At 47.4% G+C, this 24,093-nt stretch overlaps 3 protein-coding genes across 16 annotated transcripts; 2 read left to right on the top strand and 1 right to left on the bottom strand.

Annotated features, from left to right (window-relative positions):
- Positions 1-98: 98 nt before the first annotated feature.
- Positions 99-3,237, bottom strand: LOC100114945 (protein arginine N-methyltransferase 1). Of its 4 annotated transcripts, none has more exons than XM_016981939.3 (3): positions 2,794-3,237; positions 1,176-1,880; positions 99-1,074 (listed from the first exon to the last, which is right to left on the bottom strand). In XM_016981939.3, exons 1-3 carry the CDS (start codon positions 2,857-2,859, stop codon positions 691-693), a joined length of 1,155 nt encoding a protein of 384 aa, XP_016837428.1. In that variant the 5' UTR covers positions 2,860-3,237; the 3' UTR covers positions 99-690. The 4 variants fall into 4 exon arrangements, with proteins under 4 accessions (XP_016837428.1, XP_031780645.1, XP_032453490.1 ...); XM_031924785.2 differs by lacking the exon at positions 2,794-3,237 and adding an exon at positions 2,628-2,757; XM_032597599.1 differs by lacking the exon at positions 2,794-3,237 and adding an exon at positions 2,476-2,615.
- On the top strand, positions 2,910-6,853 carry LOC103316328 (mitochondrial fission regulator 2). Of its 8 annotated transcripts, XM_031924797.2 has the most exons (7): positions 3,258-3,411; positions 3,898-3,994; positions 4,059-4,336; positions 4,814-5,006; positions 5,279-5,424; positions 5,509-5,716; positions 5,807-6,853. In XM_031924797.2, the coding sequence occupies exons 4-7, from the start codon at positions 4,816-4,818 to the stop codon at positions 5,952-5,954; spliced, it is 693 nt and encodes a 230-aa protein (XP_031780657.1). In that variant the 5' UTR covers positions 3,258-3,411; positions 3,898-3,994; positions 4,059-4,336; positions 4,814-4,815; the 3' UTR covers positions 5,955-6,853. The 8 variants fall into 8 exon arrangements, with proteins under 8 accessions (XP_031780653.1, XP_032453493.1, XP_032453491.1 ...); XM_031924793.2 differs by lacking the exon at positions 3,258-3,411 and adding an exon at positions 2,910-2,997 and having other exon boundaries at positions 4,059-4,340; positions 5,279-5,716; positions 5,807-6,704; XM_032597602.1 differs by lacking the exon at positions 4,059-4,336 and having other exon boundaries at positions 3,168-3,411.
- Positions 6,854-7,515: 662 nt separating this feature from the next.
- LOC100114896 lies at positions 7,516-23,944 on the top strand. Of its 4 annotated transcripts, XM_008209490.4 has the most exons (15): positions 7,521-8,240; positions 8,497-8,648; positions 15,620-15,686; positions 15,769-16,019; positions 16,103-16,166; positions 16,233-16,328; positions 16,409-16,509; positions 16,602-16,733; positions 16,811-16,984; positions 17,074-17,541; positions 17,611-18,035; positions 18,111-18,909; positions 19,022-19,166; positions 19,302-19,442; positions 19,535-23,944. In XM_008209490.4, exons 1-15 carry the CDS (start codon positions 8,105-8,107, stop codon positions 20,143-20,145), a joined length of 3,762 nt encoding a protein of 1,253 aa, XP_008207712.1. In that variant the 5' UTR covers positions 7,521-8,104; the 3' UTR covers positions 20,146-23,944. The 4 variants fall into 4 exon arrangements, with proteins under 4 accessions (XP_031780628.1, XP_031780627.1, XP_008207712.1 ...); XM_031924768.2 differs by having other exon boundaries at positions 7,516-8,240; positions 17,074-18,035; positions 19,538-23,944; XM_031924767.2 differs by having other exon boundaries at positions 7,520-8,240; positions 17,074-18,035.
- Positions 23,945-24,093: the final 149 nt, after the last annotated feature.

Consider the following 24,093-nt stretch of genomic DNA (forward strand, 5'->3'; position numbering starts at 1 on the left):
TTTGCTTCTGGTATCAGGTAACATTTGTTTCCAAGCCGCTTGAATTTTTTTCGTATTATCGTTTCGAGTAAAATATCCAGGTAAAAGAAAAGAGAGAATTCGTGTTTTTATAATCGATGTATTTGAATGGATAAAATTATAACAAAAATTCATCGTCTCAAGTGTCATCAGTGTTGAATTATATATAATATATTGCCAAGATTTGGATTCAAGGAATAATCGCTTGACATAATAATCCTGGGCAAGGTAAAATTTTTCGGAAACGCTAGTTTGAAAAACATATATACTATTGAGAGAATACTCAATAGGCTTAAAAAAAGGACAGGCATTTAATCGTGCTCACAAAAGAGTACTCGGGTAATCATCGACGTATACCTATTGTGATACCATTGCAAGTATTTCGAGACTGGGCACTCCCAAGAAGAGCGTTAAAATCTCTCCATCAACGTAAAAAAAATTGTATATATAATTGCAGCAATGGCAACGGCGACCAGAAGCAATTGCTGACAGACGCAAACAGGTGAATCAAGTCATTTAGCCCTCGGGTTTTCCCTTTTCTTTTCTTCTTTTGGCATCCATCGGCAATTGCGTCCAGTTTAGAACAACTCGCGGTCAGTTTTTCTTTCATTTTGTCTTTCTCTTGGAAAAATGACTACACGGCGTCGATATCGCGTTAGCCAATCGGTGTAATCAGCGCATACGGTAGTGGTTGCTTTCACGTATCTGTCCCAGCTCGCCCTTGAAGTCAATCTCGATGGTAAAGTCGAGATCTCGGTAGTTTCGCGCATTTGGCTCCATCGAGAATACGCCGAAGATCTCCTCACCCTTCTTCACCGTCATGTACTCGTCAAAATAGAAGACGGTCTGCTTCCAGTGCGTGTATTGGGACTCGGGGGCGGTGCTGAAACCCATGCGCTTGTGGCACTTGGTAAATTCGATGTTGAAGAAGGTGACAAGGGCTTGGACGTAGTCGTTCCTGCGCACCTGCAGGGCAAACGGCGACGAAAAGGTCAAATCTGCCTTGGTCACAGTATAAAGATCCACTTCTTTAATCAAGCATGAATTGGTCACGACCTGAAAAGGTTAAAAGGTATATACATATACACACATGAATATGCGTAATTTAAGTGGATTTAAAATAAAAATTCGATTGCATTCAAGCCGCGGTAACCAACCTGTTTTGGATCAACAACGTCGACTAGAGGTTCACTGATGGCAACTTTTCGTATGCTGCTCATATCAAAACCATAGACATCGTCCCACCAGTTGATCTTCTCATCCTTGTACTGCCTGTCCTCAATTCCACAAATATAGAGCGTTGCTTTGTCAGGGAAGAGCATGCCATCCGAACGGAGCCATTTATCTCTGGCAAAGAGTACAGTGTCCAACATGGATTCGTAAAATAAGCAGTAACCCATCCACTCGGAAATGATTATGTCAACTTGCTCAATTCCATCAGGCAGGGTAACCTCTTCCACCTTTCCTTTCAATATCGTGATAACATCTGACAGATGATTAGCCTCGACTATTTTTTTGGCATACTCTACAATATTGGAGCACTCGATACCAATGACTTTTGCAGCTCCAGCCTTGGCAGCAAACATTGAAAGGATTCCAGTACCACAACCAATATCCAATACAATCTTGCCCTTGAAGAGGTGCTTGTTGTGATACATAGAGTTACGATACGTCACTGTTCGCACTTCATCCTTGAGCATTTCTTCATGGATGCCATAATGAGCGTAGGAGTCAAAATAGTAATCTCTTGAAGTCATGTCGTCGACTGCCACCGGATCTTTGCAGTTCGTCGCCGGTACATCCTTGTTGGCGGCCACCGAGTTTGCAGGTTCAACGACGTCCATGCTTTCCATTTTTGATGTCTGCAAAAAGATCAAAAAATGAGCTGACTTGATAAGCCAACAGTGTCAATATCAAACTCTAATGGGGAAAATTGCGCAATAAAGTAGCTCCTCGAAAAACGATACTCAACGATGTTGTTCATGCGTATGTTCGGCAGTGCGCTGCAAGAGAGCTAGCAAGAGTTTTTTCAGCGTAAACGAGTCTTGACTATCGTGCAGCGTGCTCCTGAAGGTCGAGAGTAGACCGCCGGTCTCGGCGTCGAGGGGAAGAAGGAAGGAACGCCGCCGCGGGACACTACTTGGCACAGCAGTGTATAACGGATGTTCGACTCGCGCACCACGTGCCCGCCAAAAAGAGCGCGTCTCTTGTACTCTTTGTTTCGCGCCGGTTCTCTCTCCCTCTCTCTCCCTCTCGCTCAACTTGATACTGTATACCTATATGCCTACCCATAGTTATATGCGGGTGCAGTCATATGTATGCACGCACACATTCACGCGGACAAATACGTCGTGCAGCGCGCTTGCATACTTCTATATTCTACTGTAATGCGGCTGTTCACGAGCGAAATCAACGAGAAATAAGCGGGCCCGATCGTCATAACCCTCTCCGTCCTACCTTGGTTCTCCCAGCTAGGTATTAGAAAGTAGAGCTACTAATCAGCAGTACTCGACCCGGCTCGGATCTGTAGCTCTTTACTCTCGGGGACGTAGTCGAGGTACTTGGTCTTGCGGCGCTCTTGGCGTGACAAAACCACCACAAATACTTACTTGTCCTCCGCGCGCGTAATAGTCGCTAGCGGAGCACGTCACGCGCGCATTTATAGAGGAGAGCAATTGCAGCAAGGAGTCGACGGTTTGGAATACGCGGCGTTGAGGAGAGTTCGCGGCTATTGAAAGTACCAAGTGTCGAGGTCGACAAGTGTGAGGGACTTACCGCGTTGTCCGAGTTTAGGCTGGGGACCTCGTTGCTTGCGGCCGGCACTTGCTCGGTAGTCGCCATTTTGAAAATTCGCTCTTTCTCGGTCTCGCCGTACGATGTGTGGTTGGTGGCACACGTTTTTAGCACGACTAGAACGACACTCTACTAATATACGGCCGCGAGGAGAACTGATAATCTCGAACAAGAACGACTATATAAGTATGTTATAGCATAATTCGGTATGATCGAGATTCGAGAATCGAGAGTCTACTGACACCTAGCGCCGCTAGCGGCTGTAGCGGGTTACGCTATGCTACAATATATTATTATATATTTATTAATGTCTACTTCTACTGTATATACATAAACATATATATACATCAGTTCATTTTAGACATTTAGCGTTTATGGATTATGGCGCGCCGCATCTTTTACCTATCCCCGAGGACGGTATGATTATAAGGCTGCGTTTACATGGAGTCTGGCAATCTTAAGAATGGCAGATTGGAGAGACCGCGAGATTTAAATTCAACGTCAAAACTATAAAAAAGTCATCATCATAAATGTTGTGATCCACCTTAGGAAAAGTTTTTGTATCATTTTATAAAACAGCATTCAGTTTTAGACAAATATGTAAGTAAAATATTATAAATGTCAATGTGAATATGCCGCGACATCCGCCATTTTGAGGTTATGAAATTTACAAGCATATTTTCGAAAAAATTATGATTCGCTGATGCATTAACGTGATTATTCGTGTAAATATTATAATATCTATCCATAAAGTGGATCACAACATTTATGATGATGACTGTTTTATACTTTTGACGTTGAATTTAAATCTCGCGGTCTCTCCAATCTGCCGTTCTTAAGATTGCCATCAGACTCCATCTAAACGCAGCCTTATGCGGCTGCAGTATAAGTAACAAAATGAAGATGCAAGTCAATACATTTCATTCTTGCGAGTTATACGTTCAAATTGATTGTTATTTTTTTTTTTAAGTATTTCCTATCAAATGTTAATCGCGGGACTGTGCCCTATGCTTTTTAAATCAAAATGTTTCTGCATAGTTCACGTGTAACGTATATTTATAAATTTGTATTCTGAAAATGTTGCAGGAAAACATAAAGTTAAGCGCTCGTCTGACTTGGCGTACAGCCCCTCGCTGCAGTCGGTCTGCAGCTTCCAGCAGGCAGCAGCACTGGGTAGAGAACTGTAAGTGCGGTAAAATCTGCGCTGGGTGTTTGGCATCGGCGTATCACGCATGCGTATTATCCAGTTGCAGTGAACCAGCCTTGTATACAAGTGTGACTGGAAGCCTCAAATGTCAAATCACTCAAATCGTGCGTGTAACCTACATAGAAATCTGGAGAGAAAAAACATCAAAGTACTTGTTAGCGAATGGCTTGATAGAATTTGAAACTATCCCAATTCAAGCCAAGATCATCTGTTCTCAAGCCAAGCGGACGTGAATAAGCGAGCACTGGTGTGGTGCGCGCGTTGTGTCGTGTTGCATCGCACCCGTACATACGCATGTGCACTCTAACTTATTATTTAGTAGGTATTTGCCTCTAGTCCGTAAAATTTGCACGATTCGAATTATTGGAACTAGCGAATTGGCTATTACGCTATCGGGGTACAGTAAACGCATATACAAGTCAAGAATACATTATTAGTACGTGCACGCGTGTGCGTGTGCCTGTAAATACGTAATACGCATGTACACGCACACACGTCACACGAGTTGAAGTATCAACTAGCTGTTAACGCATATATTTTGGCCTGGCTGCACTTGAAAAATTGTTTGACTATAATCAGGTTTCTGGATACTTGTAGCCATTCAATCCATTACAAGTAACTAATCAATTGATACTGCAGTGCAATAATAACTTGGCATTAAAATGTTGATAGTAGAATTACACAACACTTGCAAGTGCATTGCCAAGCTTCAATGTTCTGTACTACACTGAGTCAATGATTGTTACATCTAGTAATTAGTAATGAGCATTAATATTTTCAACTTCCGTTTTTCAGAAATGGGTGAACCAATCAAGTACTATGGAAAAAGAAGAAGTATTGTAAGACGCATCGGATCTTTCTTACCTTTAAAGCCTCCACCAAAAGTTTACGTTAGCGTTACCCCATTACACTCCATGACCAATTCTATGATTGATCAAGAAAGCAGTGAGAGTTTTCGAGATACTAATCTGGGCTTAGGTATAGGAAGGTAAAACAATATCCCATTACGTAAGAAAATAATTAATGACTAGGCTAAATAGTAGCAAGTTTTGAGTTTTTCTTTTTCATAAAAAAACATCTATTGGCTTAAACAGGCAAATTTTGTTAATCAATTAGAGGCAATTTCAATTTTTTACGTAGATTAAATTATAATATAAAGTTTGAACAAGGATCTTTTTTTTTTCATTTTGTCAAGCTACGATTAATCTTGATTATATAATACAAGTTTAAAAATCACTAAATACAAATACCATTTTTTAGTAATGGACTTGCTCCAAGTAAACCAGATCTTCTTGAGCCTATAAGTTTTGGTTCGGAAGTACGCCTGCTTGCCTTGGAGCAAGAGTTGCAAGATTTAAGAGAGCAGATATCGACAATTGTTGAAACTAGAAAACCAAGTGCCTCTCGTAAGTATATGTTTTTTCTTGAGATATTGCAAACACGTACAAGTATATATAACATAAAAAAAATTGAAACAATAATGATTTCAGAGCCGTGCTTGTCTAATGGAAACAATACTGCTCAACCACCACCTCCGCCACCTCCACTGCCACCACCAAAAACTCCTCGTATAGCAGCAAGAGCTAGCTTGCAAGATCATATGAATCAAGAACATAATAAACCCCCACTGGCTGCCCAGAAATCTATGGGAGAGCTTTTGAGAGATATTGATCAAGTAAAACTAAAACCTATTGCACGGTATGTAAAAATAATATCAACTAGGTGTATTTGAATTTTTTTTTCCTGATGGTTACAAATCTCCTCATTATCTCTTTATTAATTTTCTAGATCACCCAATGGCCGGCCATTGCGAATCAAGCGGGAAAACAGCCCATGTAATGATTTGCAAGAAATTTTAAGAAGGCGTTATTTAGCGATCCAGTCACCTGATAGCAGGAACTCTTCTGTTAATTTAACACTAGATGATACTTTTTGAGATTATACCAAAATGCCTCAAGTAGCCTTTAGTGCTACAAGTACATGAGCAAAATTACACCAATTTATACATGTTGGAATGATTTTGACTTGCTATTTCATTCCAACCCGATCATATTGGCAAGTCTTTTCAAGAACTATTCATTAAAATTGCAAGTAACCATCTCAATTGAAGGGGACCATACTGTGATGTATGGTGAATTTGGTGCAAACAAAGCAATGTCCAGATGTTTGCAGATATTTGAGTACCATCAATATAAACATGATACTATTTTAATCAAAATATCTTATTAATTGGCGCGAGCAAGCGCATTCCAAGTTCCAGTACCGAATTTGACGAATATGCAATGATGTTGGCAATAGAAATCATGCTAGTTATGTATAGAGTTATAGTATAGAGACCAGTCCGAAATATATTATTTAAAAATACACGGTATTCTTCTACAATCCTGTGATAGGCGATTGAGTTGTATAGATAAAAAAAGCATTCAAGAGACTTACATACTCTCAGAGAATTTACATACTCTTCACGGGAAATTTGCTGAAATATTTATAATCACACTTGACTTGTAATTACAGCACACAAGAATATTACAAGTCATCTGTCAAATGTCATACATCGACTGGTAGTTGAGCTCGTTAGTTAATAAAAATTTATATATTTTGCTAATACCTTGTGATAAAGATTGTTTTATTTATCTGACAAAAGGATTTGACTGTCATCAGATTTTCAGTCCAAAAAACACTTGTAAACACAATATTTAGTTTTGTTATTAAATAAACTAGCTTTTGGAGACTGATCAAGTCCTGTGTACTATATCTGCCATGTGTAAAAAATGTACAGCAAGTTATGTATGTACTTGAAGCCTTTTTAAAGAAATAAGATGGTTTTAAAATGAATGTTACTGTTAGTAAAATTTCTTGTACAAGCTGTAAAAATGAAATACAAAATAATTGTACAGAGAGACACATAATGCTCTTTCTTGAAGTAGAGAATACTAATCATAGTTATTAACTACACGTTTTTATTCTGCATAAATGTATGTACACAAACGGCAAGTTTGTATATGCATACAGAAATTGTATTTCATAAATAAACAAGTAAATATACTCGAATTATATGAGAGTCGCAAATTGTTGCGCTTGCATTTGATTTGATAAAACGATTGTCACAAGCGTGTATGTGCGAAAATGTGGTCAAGGTCAGTCTGGTCAGTGATCACGGGTCAGCCTCTTTTCGAATGCAAATTAAGTACTTATTTCAAAGAGCTCTAACAAGTTTCTCGATTACACGACGAGCTATATAGTAGGCTCTGAAAATAGGTTCAGTATTCCACACACCAATACCCGCAATGCTATTTCGCAGCAGAATATCGCAGTAGATGAACGCATTATCGAGTGAGAGAGAGAGAGAGAGAGACAGAAAGGGACGCACGCATGAGAGTCCGTACGGTACGCAGCGCGGCGCCTGCACTTATGCGTGTATCCATAGTCTTGGTTCGCCGTCGCGGGCCGCCGGTCTATTCTCTATATACCTATAGGTATACTTGTCGTATACCGTATGGCGTATACCTATACCTAGTATCCTTCCAGATATCATCGCTCCAGTTCTGATGCCAAGTTTAGTTCAGTATACATGTACAGCATAGGCTGCATAGCAAGCGGTAGATATAGCTGTACCTCACAAGTATTTGGTGTTCTATATTGTCGGTTTTTGATTGCATTTAACAAAACATTAAACAATCCGCAACAGTGTCGCGCCGCGTACTTACATACGTCTTAATGCACCGCGCGAGGTTATGTCGCCGTTTGCTCTATACGCTGGTTTTATTAACGCACACTGTGCGCCCCTATAGCATCAAGTTCTTTCCGAGAAATCAGAATGGATCGGGGAACAAGTGATTGTGAAGAACAAGCTGTGTGCCTGTGTACGCGTATATTTGGGTTTGGGCACCGCTTATCGCTCAATCTAAAGAGCATAGAAAATGCAGGGCTCAGGGTGTAAAGAGTACACTGTGCAGCGTGTTTTTTATTCTCTACTGTGAATAAGAGTATGTGCATGCATCTGCGGGTCGTTAACCCCCAGGCGCGCAAGTAAAAGTGGCTCGAATACACGCGCGAGAAGCAAAAGTCTAATCTGTAAACAAGTGCATGTACAGCCGCGATAATAGCTATATACGAGCTAGCGGAGATAACGGGCCTGCGAGCTGCAGAAAAGAATTAGAAAGGAAACATCAAGTGCTCTGCAGCTGCGCTCTCGATACCTTGTTCAAGCGTCCGTCAAAAGGTAAGCGCATATACTTGTATAGCGTGTCGTTTATTGGCAAGTGACAATCGCGCAGATCGCGCTCTCCCGTTTACTCGAAACCGCATATTATATACCCTCGCGGCGCGCGGTATCTGCGTATACAAGTATACTTATCGTTTGTACGTCGCGCATGCACCTGTACAAACTCTATCTTGATATCGATGTATACGCGTACATGTCACGCTTTCATCCGCTTGTCGGCTTATTTACGCACGTATGGCTTTTCCCTTTGCAGTGCGCAGTATAGAACGAATGAAAACTCATCCAACTATGATGGCTCTACCGAGACTTGCGCTTGATATTGTCGTTCCCCCGGCGGTGCTTTCTCGGCGCGGTGGCGTCAGCATGACTGGGATTATCATCCGGACATTCCTCCAAGATACCTTAGTGAGTTATTCCGACATCAGTTTTATTCTCTTCTTATGTTCTTATGAGGTATATACGCAATACGCATATATACCTAGGCTGCAAGTAGATCAAGTTAGAAAGCGAGCCATACATGTGTATGTGTAACGAGACGACGCGCTCGGCGAATTGCTATATAGCAGCGAGTCTTGAACACTCGACAAAGTACAAGCGCACGTTGGCCCGATGCGAGGGAGTGAGGCGCCGAGTTTACTTGCGCCGCGCTCATACCTGCAGTAGGTATATATAATAATATTGTGTCGCTCGTAGGACTATATGGGGGGTATCACACGTAAAAAGGAATAGCGAGGAATAGCAGCTGAGAGCCAATCAGAAGTAAGCGTTAAACGGACTTGTTCCTTACTGAGGTGGTGGGGAGATAACACGAAGGAATGAGTCCGTTTAAAGATTGCTTCTGATTGGCTGTCAGCTGCTGTTCCTCGCTATTCCTTTTTACGTGTGATAGGGCTATCGCATCCGCGCGCGAGAGTAGCCAGCCGGTAGCGTACGACTCCAGTCCAGTCGGATGGTGGCAGGCGGCAGCTGGACTGACGAACGCCGAACGCGACTATTTAGTAGTACTTGTCGAGTTGTCTGTCGGCATAAGTATGCGCGTTAACCCTTAGATGTCGCATGCCGGGGTCTTTAAAAGAATTCTGCATGATCGGCGATGACGGCGCTACACGAGGGTGTGTCCCGCACTAGCATTAACGCAGGGAAGAGCATTATTTCGAGAATGCCAATTCCCGTTGACGTGATGCCGCTAGCTGCCCTGCTGCATTGATATCCATACTCTTATTTATTTATTTATTTATTTATTTATTTATTTATTTGAGAACAGAAATGATAAAATATACAATGAATTGACGCTATAATACAATGCAGTGCACTGCCAATTGACATCGTTACAATGCCAAAGAGAGTGCTCGGACGGTCGATTTAAAAGCCTGTTAAGATGGCTTATCGCGAGCTAGTTGTAGAAGTAAGTAAGAGATAAGGCTTATAAGTCTTATGAAATATTATGTCACAATGTATGTACATAGTTTAAGTGTGCGCATCTCTAGGAACGGAGCGACTGGCCAAGATCGATGGGTCCTTAAAATTGTGCGTATTTTTGCACCGCAGCTAGAGAGCGGCTGCAGGCTAGGCCAGATTTGCGCTCCGCCCGCAGTTAAAGTCCGTAAACGATCGTATTGTCTTGGATGACGAGACAGTTGATGGGCGACGGCGGAAAAGAAGGAAACCTCTCTCGTCAGCCGTTGCGAGAATGAGCGGGATCTGACCCATAAGTAGATTGCTGCCGCGCGTGGTCAGACCGCGCGCGCGCGCGCGCGCCTGGCGCTACCAAGACGAAAAGGGATTAGATTACAAGTAGCCGCCCAAGATAAAGAAACGAAACAGGCCCTTTTACTCCGCACTTGCACTGTGCGCGTATCTTTTGTGGCTAGCTCTGAATCGCTGCCGCGTCGATACGCAGCCGCGCAGGCAGCATTTTATCCTAGTCCTGCGCCTCATCGATCGCATCTTGTGGGATACGATGTAGCGTCACGTGCAGACGCGCAGCCCCCGGCGAAGAGTGTAATCCCCGCGGGAGCGACAGCGAAAAACTCGTCCGATAGGTTTGCTTTTGATTTTCTTGGAAATTTCGCTGGCCGCTGGCCCGGGAATAGCCGAGCCGGCGCGGCGAGAGGAGGGGCCGAAACGAGAGCCGAGCGCGTGTGTGCTCCGCGAGGGCCGAGGGGCAGCCCGCGACTCCACAACTCGGCTGCAACTTGCAGCAGTCTGCTGATGTATTATATCACGGGAAACGGGAGCAGAAGCCAGAGAGCTGGCGCAGCAGCGCGCATTTCGAGGATATGAAAATCAATAGCTCGCCGTGCGGCACGTAAGTACTCGTAGGTATTGAAGCCCAAGAGGCCGGGGGAGGAGAAGAACTGCAAGAAAAAAAAGAGGAGGAGGAGGAGGAGGAGGAGGAGGAAGAGGTGAAATAGCACGAGGATGCAACAACGTTTTAGAGCTGCGAGAGAGTAATTAGAGTAAAGCTGCTGCTGCTGCTGCTGCGAGCATGGCCCGGCGCGGCTCGAGAGCTGCGTTATATTGATCTGCCGAGGTGCGCGGGCGCGGGCTCAAGCAGGAGAGTCTATATAGCTGATGCAGCTGCATCTCGCCGCGAGAGAGCCAGAGGGAGAGCGCGGACCTGCCTGCGGAGGCCATCGGAGAGACGAGAGTGCTGGGTGCTCCGGTGCCAGCGGTGCTGGTTATAAAGCGGCGCGGCGGCAGTCGCGGGTCGCGGGTTCGAGCTCGTCTGGCCGTAGAGGCCGGGAGGCGCAGGCGCGATACTAGGCGTGTAGGCGAGCCTGGCCGCCGATGCTTAGCTCGCGCTGCTCGGCGGCGTTGGCGTCGGCGGCTGCGGCGGCGGCGGCGGCGGCGGCGGCGGCGGCGGCGGCTGCGGTGACGGCGGCGGAGAGGGAAGGAGAGCGGAGCGGAGCTCTCGAGTCTCTCGCGGCGCACGCAAGCTTCGCGAGCTGCCAGGCAGCGGCGGCAGTCGTCAGTGCGTGCTGAGCGGCCGGCCGGCGAGAGCGCGCGCGCTCACTCGCTGCAGCTCCCGAGTTAGCGGAGAATGAGTCTCGTGCCTCGGTGCGACAAGTGCGAGGAACGGCGACAAGCTGCTGCTGGCGCGAGACCGCGATGACGCCGGCGGCCAGCAGCGCGACCAGCAAGCGAGTAGTGCGGATAGCTCTGCGATCGAGCCGCGACGGATGACGAGGAGGCCCGGAGGGGACGAGGACGCGGACGACGACGGCGGCGACGACGACGACCAGGCGGAGGCGGAGGTGGAGGAGGCTGTCGATGCGGAGAGCGGGAGAGCGGGGGAGAGCGAGCGAGGAGAAAGAGAGAAAGAGAGCGAGAGAGCGAGACAGGGAGAGAGAGTGCGCGCGCGCGCGCACCGGGAGCACGTGCATGTGCAGCGCGCAGCACCGACTCGCCCCGCCCACGTTCCTTCTCGCGCTGTGCAATACTCCGCGCGCGACATGCTGTAGAGTTTGTTATGCAGGAGCAGCAGCAGCCGACGCCCCCGGCTACAGGCCCAAGTGCGTGCACCAGTGACGAGAGTTAAGCGTTAAAAGTGGCTGCGGCGGTGCTGAGGAATCGCGGCTGCAGGAGCAGGCGGTCCGAGCTCACCGCCAAGCTGGCGTCTGAGCAGCACCGGAGGAGCGAGAGCAGCTCGGGGGGTGCGCGGGGCTCCTCGTCCCTCTCGAGCGCGAGCGGCGTCGGGGGCGCGAGCGCCAGCGCGTCTAGTATGCAATGCGGCCTCTGCGCCGTTGTCGCGGGCCTCTTCCGTAGGGCCATGTGCATCGCCGGCAGCAGGCGGGGCTCTGGCGAGTCCTCGGCCTGCTACCAGGAGCTGCCCCCGGCCCCGGCCGGCCTTCACCTCGAGGCGAGCGCCGGCAGCGCGGACGAGCAGCGGCAGCAGCAGCAGCAGCAGGTAAGACACTCCCCGGTCCTCCGCGCCTCATCCCCCGCTGAGCGAGAGAGAGAGAGAGAGAGAGTGTGTGTGAGAGAGAGAGAGAGAGGGAGAGTCAGACCCGCCGCCGGGCAGCTCCTGAATACTGCATCGATCCGACACCTGATCTCCCCTCCCGCGCGCGGCTACTGGCTCACTGGCTCTCTGCTCTATATATTACGTTGTACTCGTGCGCAAGCGCCCGCCGCAGCCGAGCTGAGAGCTACCCCTGCAGAAGCGGCGTAGCTGGTATGTACATACATGAGCCAATATTCCCTTCGCCCCGCCGCTTCCTCGAGAGTCTTGCTCTCCGCGCCGATCAATCCGTCGATCTATAGGTTTATCAATTCGTCAATTGCGGCGAATCTTCTCAACAACAAAATGGCCATTCGCCTGTGTGCACCTGCAGAGTGCAGCTGAGCCGTCGGCACTGAATACACACGCGCGCATCTCAGCTGCGTGCGTGTGCAGCTGCGCGGCCGATCAATTTTTATACACCTCTCGCCGTAATTAACGTTCTCGCACACGACGGCTATTTTTACTCCGCATCACCTGCTCGCGTCGCTGTGCACTATTGCCCTTCTCGCTTCTGCTTCCACTCGTTCTGCCGTTCGCGCGATTCCAACAATTTGCAGAGAGCGCGGAAAAAACGCGCAAATCCTTCCTTGATAATGATGATGATGTCGAGATAAATTTTTCTCCTAGCCACGATCGTAAATCTCAACGGCGAAATGCTGTAAATAGAACGAGGAAATGTTTTTTTCTGCTCGTTTCCAAGCCGAGCACAACTCTTTTGCATGCGAGATTAAAATAGATAGAGCGAGCCGCGATTTTTAAAAATACCAATAAAATTTCCATGTCTCGCGCGCGCGACACACGAATAAGCCGTGCGGACTTGACAAAAACACTCCTCCCTCTCTCTCTCTCTCTCTCTCTCTCGCTCGCTCGTCTCGTACTTGCTGTATGTGTAGTACATTATCCGACGACGAGATAGCTGAGCGCGCCCGCACGGTCGAGATCTATTCTATCTATTTGGCCGCGTTTGTCGCGCGCTTATCTCGCCGCCGCCGCCGCCGTCGTCGTCGTCGTCGTCGTCGTCGTCGTCGTCGTCGTCGGTGACCTCTTGTTTTGAAGAAAGCATCAGAAATAGAAGCGCGAGACTTGAAAATAGTTTGCCTCTCTCTTACGTCCAGGCCGTATTATAACGAGTGAGAGCGCGATGAAGAGAGTCAATGTGGCAATTTTATTAATAACCTGCAAGGATTTGAAAAATTCGCGCTTCGTAAGAGGCGCCAAACCTTGAGGCGCGGGCCAATATAGTCTATCGTTCATTGTTCGTTGCAAGTAAGAAGCAGTGGCTCATGTACGATCTTTATCCGCCTCACTCTGATCGCGCGCATGATCGTAACTCGATTGCCGAATAGGAGTGAATGTTAACGCTGAATCTCTCGCGATAACGGCACGAGCTGGGGGGTCAATGAACTCCGCGAGCTATTGAAGCTCGAATGAATCGCGCTTCAAGCTGGCATATTAAATGAACTTGACGGGTATTGATAAATGCGGTCCAGTAGAAAGAGAGAGAGAGAGAGAGTGCGGCGCGCGCGACAATCTAATGAGCGAGAATTCGAAGCGACATTTAGTGTGACGTCTTGGCGACCTGCGCTAACCAGGTCAATCGCTGATGCTCGGATCCATCGAACGTGCCCGGCATACAAAATACCGCGAGCCTTGCGTGTAATTGCATATGTAGCGGCGGAGCACGGGCCTTTGTACACTTCGATTGTCGTCGTCACTTTCTTTCTTTTCATTTTTCTCATTCGCCGAGCTGTTTATTAATACAACAGCGAGACGCGCGCAGTTGGGGACAATTAAAAATAACGCGCGGCTCGATTCTCGCTTCCCGCACGGCATGTGCGCCTGTATACTTATATATATATATATATATATATATATATATATTAATAGCTCCATAGAAGCTTTTTATCGGCGAAATAATTTAGAAGCCTGTGCGCGAACATTAATCGCCGATCAAAGGTCAATGCTTGGCGCGTCTATTTTTTAAGTCCGCAAAAGCAAAAGAAATTTATTACGAGCGACGATTAATAGCTGCGCAGTCGGAGCGAGCGTGCAACGTAACGGGGAAAAACGTCCAACGCTTTGAGCGAAAGAAGCGCAGTGCGCTATCGCGGGGACGACCTTGAGTCGACCTTCCCGCAAGTAGGGCTCCCTAGAGGCTCCTGTGGTCGCCTCCACACGCAGGCCGGAGATATCCGCAGCAGCGCGGCCGCTGAGCGTCGGAAGCTCTGCATAACGCGGACAATTGTCGGCGGCATTCGCAAGTGGCATCAATTTTCCGTCTGGCCAAAGTGAGCGCGCGCATATAAATGTCGCTGAAGAAATAGGCGGCAGCGCAATTTGCGGGAGAAATGCTGGGGGCTACATTTTTCCGCCAAAGAGCCCGACCGTTGCATACTTTGCCGAGCCAAGCGGAATCGCGGAGGGTGTAGAGGGCAGGCAGACAGGCAGGCAGGCAGGCGTGACGAAAAGAGGGATCAGCGTCAGCTCCTGAGAGATTCGTAGACGAATGAGAGTGAGAGCTGCGCTGCAGCTTGCAGAAGAGAGCCGTGCGCGCATACGAGAGAGTATTAGCGTCGGCGGCGGCGAGTGTCGACCTGAATTCCAGTGCATGACCCGAAAGTCAATGACGTCACGCTGCCGCTGCTGCTCTCTCTCTCTCTCTCTTTCTCTATACCTATATTAGAAACCTATATAGGTACGGGCTGCCGCCGCGAGAGCTGCGGAACGGGCGAGTCGAGTCAGCCAGGCTGCACCGCAGCGCAACCCCTCGACTCTTTTACACTCGGCGCGACTATACGGCCAGCATGCATGCTATCTCGTCGATAGCATCGCGTAGGCGCGATCTCGATTTAGCCAAGGGCTGCGACACTCGAAACGACGCTACTCGTTAAGAAGGATGAGAAAAAAATTATGTCGCTGCTGCCGCTGCAGTGCCAGCTATCGATCAAACAATACGCCGACTAATTAGCAGCCGACTCGCGGCGGATACAGGAGGCGCCGCACATAGACGCCGGGGCAAGAACATAGAGAGAGAGAAAGAGAGAGAGAGAGAAAGAGCGCGCGCGTCCCGTCAATTAAGCGAGCTCGCAGACGATTAGAGCCAATTGTCATCGGGGGAGAATGTATAGTAGTAGTAGTAGCGGCAGTATAAGTAGCCGAGGAAAAAATGCCGACGGCAGGCAATGAATTTCCTTATCGAGAAATCGCACGATTAATCGCATGCAGGTGGGAAACATCGGTGGGAAAAATTAGCAAGTTGCCTGCACTCGGCGACTCGAATCGCCGCAAGTGGAAAATAACTCAACTCGCGACTACGATGACACATAATCAGCGCGCGTCCTTCTCCTCATCTGCTCCTCGTGTGTTGCAGAGGCGCTCGCCCGAGATCATGCTGGACCGCGCGACCGAGCAGAACGCCCTGATAGAGCGGATTTCCGGTGAGCACTTTTATCTTACAATTGCTCGAATGAATTGCGGAGGAGAAAAAGGATAAGTAAAACGAACGATCGATCGATGCAGAGGAGGCGGCCGCGGCAATCGCCGGCGACGCTGGGCCGCCGAGCTGCCGGGCGGCCGAGGAAGGGGACGAGCCGAGCGAGCTGGACGAACTCGAGCGACTGCTGCTGGCCAAGTTCGACGTGAGCCAGTACCGGCCGAAGCACACGGGCCGCTTCCTCACCATGCACAAGCGTAGGCGCAAGCGACTCGTCACGCGCTCCCTCGATCAGGAGCCCGGCCTCCTCGACGACGTCTCCCACGGCCAGGTTCAGGTATGCCTAATGCGCCTAATGCGCCTAATGCAGCCATCATGTTGAAACGTATACAAGCGCCTCTTTCTGCTCTGCCCTCGCAGTGTGTCCTGCAAAGGGTCGCCAACTGGAAGTTCAACGCGTTCACCCTGGAGACGGCTACCGGAGGTATACTTACCTAGGCGCGCTCCGCCTCCCTATCTCAATCACATACTCATCCAATCGACATTTCAGGCCGCTCTCTGCCAGTGCTCTGCGTTCACCTCTTCCACTGGTACGGGCTGCTCGAGCACTTCAACCTGGACGTCGTCAGGGTCTGGAAGCTCTTCAGTAAGTTTATCCGAGTCTCCGCTAGACGGCTGGCCCCACCTCTATACATCTATACATTTAGCACATGCTTTCTCGCGCAGCTTTGATCGAGGAAGGCTATCACAGTACGAATCCTTACCACAACAGTATACACGCCGCGGACGTGACGCAGGCGATGCATTGCTTCCTGCAGGAAGAACAGGTTGGTCGACGCCTCTCTCTCTCTCTCTCTCTCCTTCTCTCCCCCACCCACCCAGGAGCCTACAACACCCTCCTTGCTCGGCTTGCTTGCAGATAAGAAGACACCTGAGCTATCTGGAAATAATGGCTTCGCTGATAGCCGCCGTGACGCACGACCTCGACCACCCGGGCGTCAACCAGCCGTTCCTCGTCGCCACGAGCAACCACTTGGCCGCTCTTTACGAGGTACGGCTGCGCGCAGAACAAAAGAAGAGCGGAAATCGTCCGAGCGTAACCCTGCAACTTTTAAATTTCCTCCGCAGAACACCTCGGTCCTGGAGAACCATCACTGGAGGTCGGCGGTGGGCTGCCTCTTGGAGAGCGGAGTCTCGGAGCAACTGCCGGATCGAGTCAAGCCCGAGCTGCAGCGACACATCAGCTCGCTCATCCTCGCGACGGACATAACCCGGCAGCAGGAGTTCCTCACCCGTTTCAAGGTATGAAAATCGGGCATTTTTCCGAACCGCGCAACTAACAGCCTCCAACTGACGCGAGAGCACGACCTTGTTGCTTTGTTGCTTGGCAGCGCTATCTGGACGAGCGCGAGCTCGACATGGAGCAGCCCGAGCACCGACACTTTATCCTGCAAATCGCCCTCAAGTGCGCGGACATCTCGAACCCCTGCCGGCCCTGGGATATATCGCGCAAGTGGTCGTACAAGGTCTGCGAGGAGTTCTTCCGGCAGGGCGACTACGAGCGCCAATTGAACCTACCGGTGACGGCGCTCTGCGACAGGCACACCACTAGTATCCCCAAGATCCAGGCGGGCTTCTTCAAGTTTGTAGTGCTGCCGCTCTACGAAGAGTGGCACCGCTTTCTCGACGACGACTTTAGCCGCTCGCTCATGCGACACTTGCGCGCCAACCAGCAGCACTGGGAGCTCATGATACAGGAGGAGGCCGCCGGCAGCCAGGAGTCGGCGCAACAGCCGCTCCAGCAGCAAGCCTGCGGCGGCGGCAGCGAACCGGTCACCGAGGCCATCGAGCCCTCCGAGGTCAGTGCAGCTGTGCTCGATTACAGGGGGCAGGCGGTTGCTCAAACACTCGGACGTTGCTTCTCGCAGTGCACAGAGGAGGACTCCGGCAGTCTGGAGCTGCCGATGCCGTCACCCGCGAGCCTGGCACCCCCCGGCCTGCAGCCCAGTCTCGACCGGGCAGGCGAGGCTCGCCGACATTCGGTGCCGCTCGGCGTCTGCCGCAGCCTGAGCCTGGCGCCTCGGCCGACGACTGCTCGCCGCGAGAGCCTGCCTGGCGCCGCCTCGCTCGTGCCTTCGCGCGTCTCCTCGCGCAGTAGCCTGCACCGCGGCTCGGAGGCCTCCGCGCCCAGCGCCGCGCTCACATGCTCCTCGATCTCGCCAGCCGCCCCCGAGCGCCCGGTCAGCGCTGAGAACCTGCTGCCCGACACGAGCATCGCCAGCATTGCCAACAGCCTCGAGGCCTCGCGGCTCAGTAGCCTGGTCCAGCAGCAGCAGCAGCAGCAGCAGCCCTGGTACGCTCCAACCTTTTTCCCACTTACCACGATATAACGATACCATTAATCACGCCCGTCTTGCTGCCCCTGCAGGGAGCAAGCCCTGCACGACTCGCCGGGGCCGCAGGCACAGCCGCGCCAGGCGATGCTCACGCGCCAGCAGACCTTTCCGCCCGTCCAGCCGTACGCCCGGATGCGCTATATGTCGACCACGGCCGAGATGTCGCAGTGCTGCACCGCGGAGGTGCTTCTCGAGGCCGATAGTTCTTCCTCGCGCTCGGGCTCGCCAGCGCCGGCTTCTGGCCTCGTATCGTCCACTACTGCCCTGGAATCGCCCTCCGCGATGCTGCTAAGTAGCTCGTCGAGCGTTACGGGCAACGTCGCCAACGCTGCCGAGCTGCGCCGGCACTCGACGCCCGCGCAAAGCAAGACGCGCAGCGCCGAACTGGCCAACGCTACGGGCAGACGCTTCACTACGATACCGCTCACGCAAGAGCCAGGTCAGCAGCAGCAGCAGCAGCAGCAGCAGCAGCAGCACAAGGTCTTCTTCATCGGCAGCCCGCCAGACTCGCCGCCCAGGCAGCAAAGCGCAACGCCCACAAGCGATGGCAGTGGCAGTAGCGTCGATCATCATCATCAGCAGCAGCAGCAGCAGCAGCAGCAGCAGCAGGCACAACAGCCAAGCCGCAAAAGCGCTGACAGCCTCAGTCTACCTGGTAGTAAACGCGACTACGCGGGTGACTCTGCTCGCGATAAGAACGTCAGCTGCAGCTCGAAAATGCTCAAGCTCATGAAGGAAAACGTCGATCCGCGTGCGGTGGGCATCAGCGACGACCTTGCCGTTAATAGTAAGGCCTTGCTCGCCCTCGGCAATCGCCGTTCCAATAACCAGGTACGGCCCCCTATGTCTACGCGCAACTCGTATGATGGCGTGAAAAACGCTCATCGTCTTTCTGCATGCACGCGCGCTAGACGTTAACAAGTACTGTTTTTTTTTTTTTCAGGGTTTGGCAAGAAGAAGGGGTTCGGCGCCAGTGGGACTGATGTTGGCCAGCAGGCTCGACGACAGTACATCTGCCTCCGTTCGCTCGACGATCGACATCGGCTCCAGGCGCGGTTCCGTTCCCGCCGACATCACGACTCATCCAAGTTAGTAAAATAATTTGTATTCAATCGCTCATTGATTACTGCGATTCAATAACTGGTCACTTTCTTGTTACTTCTCTCTCTCTCTCTCTCTCTCTCTCTCTCTCTCTCTCTCTCTCTCTCTCTCTCTTTCTGCAGATGGAGGAATTAATCGAGTTGGCTTGAGCATTCGCAGCGAAAAACTGTCTGTGGGCAATAACTGCAGCCGCAGACGTTCGAGCTTGCCACACGAGGCAGCTCTGGGTAACCTACTGGCAGGCAATCTGACTCAGTTGACAGGTAGGAAACCATCAAGTATTAATTGAAGCAATCTGTATATTATGATCAATTGTTACTCATCGTAAATGGCTTCTCTTTCTCTTTTTATGCAGCAGCCGATCGCGAGAACTACCCGCTCAACAACAATAACAGCAACAACAACAATAACAATAACAATACTGGTAGCAATAATAATGGCTTTCCACGGCTCACCGTGCAGGTCGAGGGAGCGAGTCTGATGATGAGCTCCGGCGAAAGCGTCTTGGGGGCCATCCCGAGCTCGCGACGCGGCAGCGTACCCGCCGACATATCGGAGCTGCGGCGTGACCCACTAGGTCGCAACAGCCTTAATGGCAGTGGCAGCGTGAACCCTGCTGCAGGACTCCTTGGAAAATCGCGCAACATTCGCAGCAGCAAAAAACTGCTGCGTAGACGCAGGAGCGGTGGTCCCGAGATGTTCACCAGCGGCCAACAAACTGCTCCAGCTCTTGGTGCTCCGGGTTACCAGCAGGTCGACGCAGGCAATAACGAAAACGCTGGTGGTTGGCCAACTACCAGCAGCAGCGGCTGCAACGTCAGGTCTAAACGTGACTTCTCCAAGCGGGACAGTTTTATATCCGAGCCCAGCGGCGGGCCTGTCGTAGTCGTTCCGAAGAGAAGAGGTTCCTTGCCCATCGAGATGCTTACTGTCCCACCGCTCACCAGTCGATACATACACAGATAAGAATGGGCCGCCGCCGCCGCTACCGCCGAACGTAGTTGCCGCTGGCGATCGCCACTGCTGAATCTCACCATTAAAGGACCATTAAATCTGCACTGAGAGCGCATTGTATAGTGCGCGACTGTCGCAGTAACTCTTGGTGCGTGGTTTTGCGATTGGCCCCTATGTGCGCAGTCAGCTTATGATTGTAATGTTCAGGAAAAGAAATTTCTTATTTGACATATTTGAGCGATAGTTGATAATCAAATCGCTGGACATGAAAAAATGTCATCGAGTTATAGCATGAGTGTAAGATTAATAAGGGAAATTTAGGTTGTTTTGTTTTTTTTTCCAAGAAGAAAATGAATTGTATCAAAGTGTGCTTTATCGACTATCACCTTTTTGATAGGGTATATTATTTAGCTCGGAATAATAGTGTGTTGTTTGTACTGGGCGATTAAAAAAATGGTATATGGGTTACGCGACCTCTATCTACTTATGTGTATATGTGTTTAAAATCGAATCGGCATGAAAAAACATTTTAATCGACAACCATCAGTTATTAAAAGGTTATCAGGATATTTATGTTATTGCTTTAAACTGTGACTAACTATGTAGACGATGATCGCCCCCGACTGCACTATCGCGTTATTGCTCCGCGGACGACAACACACGTTTGCTGCCCGACGAAATGGAGAACATCTTGAGCACCTCCCTTACATCGCATCGCAATCAGTTTGGACTATCCGTTTTATCCACACTGTTATAAAAATAAATACAAATAGTGAACATCAACACGAGGGACTGCTATTACACAATGTTTTATCAAATGAAAGTCTGATGTGCGTGAGCAAAGGAATGACAAATCGCGTAGTATGTAATTATTATGGTTTTTATGTTCTAGTAAAATTTCAGAACAAGAGTTTTATCAAGTTTTTCAATACGTATTTATCAGAATATAACTTTTTTAGGCTAAAAAGGGAATGATTAGCAATTTTTACTATGTTTATTATTAAATTGTCTTGAAAGTAGCATCAAACGTAACATGTTAAGATATCCTTGAATGATTTTTTCTTTCAATATACATATGCCAGTATATAATTTTTGCCATATACTGTATAGATCAAAATAAAGTTTTGTACAATTCAATAGCATCGAGTATCTGGCTTCCTGGCGCGCGCGCGCACACAAACACACACGCACACACACACACACAAACAAACTGAAAGATCAAGTTTATGCAAGTCGCTTTAACTGTGTGCATGCATCACATATGTGTTATGAATAAAAAAAATCGGTGTATCTATTTCTCTTGATAAGCGTTAAATAATATTATTCGCTAGATCGAGCACCACAAGTCTTCCCGCGAAAAATTCTACAAGTTTGCAGCAGTCAAAAAATTGTGCAATACCCGAGTACGCCAAATTCGAGTGTGCCATATTCGTTGATTCTAAAATTGAAATTTTCACACGTATTCTCAGTTGTTTCTTGTCCAAAATTAAATGAAATTGAATTAACTATGTTTTTTTCGAAAAAACAAACAAACGAAATAAATAAAGAATCTGTCAAACATACAGGAATAATTTCGTAAAAATGCAAACAAATCTTTATGAACCAAGAATGAACAAGACTGGTAGATAAATACAGAGCTGTAATGCTGACTAAAAACCACACTAGTAGTTTGTTATTAATATGACACTTTAATTTGCTCAAATGATTCGCAATAATAAATAAAAATATTTGAGGTCCGTCCTTATGCGTGTATGTGATGTACTATTATATTATAGTAAATGATAGAGTCTGTAACGATTTTTGTGCAGTGCGGGTTGTATTCATTTAACCGAATGAAGATGTGCTTTGAAAACATTTCTGATCAAAGTGAGGAAATTTGTGTTTACTTGCAAAAAATTTAAAAAAAAACCAAGCTTTTGCTTATTATGAATAGAGTATTATGTTATATTATCATCAAGGCATATATTAATTTATTGCGTTGAAGCAATTAATCTACGCGAAAATCGTTGCAATTTTACACGTTTACTATATGCAAACCAATATGTTCAGCATCAGATAAGGGGTAAAGGACCTCGAAAGAATCGAAATTTTGATTTACAACGCACACAATTTTTTTATAAGAAATTTTAAAGATCAGAACACATGTAACACGAGCTATATTCTCGTGTAATGTGTGGAAACTGAATTTATTTATTTTAGATCTAATAAATTTGAGCGTAAACTAGATCTTGCATTCAATATGCCCAAGTACAAAGTAGTTACCAAGGAATATCTCTTGCGTTTTTGTTCATTACGGACAAACATTATTAAATTTAATTAGGAGTATATATAAAAATTGGCCGAATGTGCGGTGCCATTGCAATCATGATAATATAATTAGGTATAGTTGTAGTAGACCATCAAAGTCCATCAATATGCGTAAAAATAACGATCTATGAAAAATACCACAACGTATCTGCTGTATGCAAGAACCAGCTATGTAATATTTTTACACAAGAAAACGAAAGGTAAAAAAATGATCGAGGGTGAAACGGCGATATTTTGAATCAAATTGAAATACCGAAATCGAAATTTAGTGAATAACGCGTTAAGTTGTAATTACTATATAGCTTCGAGCTTCCACGACACCCCATCGAGTTTATACTCTTCTTTTTTCATATAGCATGAGCTTTTAAATACTTGCGCACAATGCAACACAAATTGAAACTTGTAGGCATATACATACAAGTTTTTACATAACGATTTAAACGGCAATATAAAATATGTATAGCTGGTCATTCCATAAAGCAATTTGCGCGCAGTTGTGTATTTTAAATCCATTTTAGCAGATCCGCAGTTGTAGACGTCGTCACATCATTACCAGTCATATTATTATCATCGTTATTGTATTAATAAACAATACCTCGAAAAAAATGAAATGTTCATATTAGGTAGCTTTAGAACATTATAGACAATAGAGAAATGTCGTACAGTAAAATTATAAATATGTTTGCTCAGTTACTAGCAAGATGCTGCGCGTGAATAATGGAAGAGTGAGAGATGAGAATTATATAAAAAAAATTTTTTCAGAAAACAGTTGCGTCTCAACAACGGTATATTCCAAGTGTAGAATTCAATGTTTTACTTGACGGTTAAATGCGTCAATGAAAATCAAAATTTGATCAAATTACGAAACCAGAAGTCTTGGTTGCCCTATAATTTCATTGTTCATCTGAAATGTATATACTCAAGGTCGCGCACTCATTATTCACAAGTTTTTTTAAAGAAAGCAAGTAAAGCTCGATCAAGGAGTAAAAATATTCAAAAATGTATTCGCTGTATATACGTGTGAAAAACGAAAGTGTGTTACGATCTAGATTAGAAAGTACAATACATACATTTTTTATGGAGTCTTTTTTATGGTAGAGTGCTTCAAATTGTTTCACAATCAAACAACTTATATTCGTTTAAATTAATCGATTAATAATTTTTGCGTGCATAGCAATGCGACCATGAATGTATATGTACACTCCTTATTATGATCTGTGATTCGAGTCCTTCAGTGAACGACGAATCGCTCTTTCTTCCTACTTCTATTTCGCGTTAATTCGATCGTAAAGGCAGACAACAACTCCAAATAAAATGAAAATTCAGTGAAAATGGAACGAGAATTCTCAAATGTTAATTATTGTTCTAGAGCGTATACTTAATCTCTCTCTCTCTCTCTCTCTCTCTCTCTCTCTCTCTCTCTCTCTCTCTCTCTCTCTCTCTCTCTCTCTCTCTCTCCCTCTCCCTTGACATAACTTTTCGAGTGACTTAACACACGGTTGGGTTAAAAAAATAAAGAAAAAAACAAAACTGAGTGTACAATCTGCGTTATGCCCTTATTATATATTATATATACTGTAGACATACGCGTCGCTAACGCTGCCGTCGTCGTAACTTGACTTGTCAACCTGTCGAGACTGATAAGCAACTCAA

Source organism: Nasonia vitripennis, chromosome 2, assembly GCF_009193385.2.
Source record: "Nasonia vitripennis strain AsymCx chromosome 2, Nvit_psr_1.1, whole genome shotgun sequence".
Classification (NCBI taxonomy): Eukaryota; Metazoa; Arthropoda; class Insecta; order Hymenoptera; family Pteromalidae; genus Nasonia; species Nasonia vitripennis.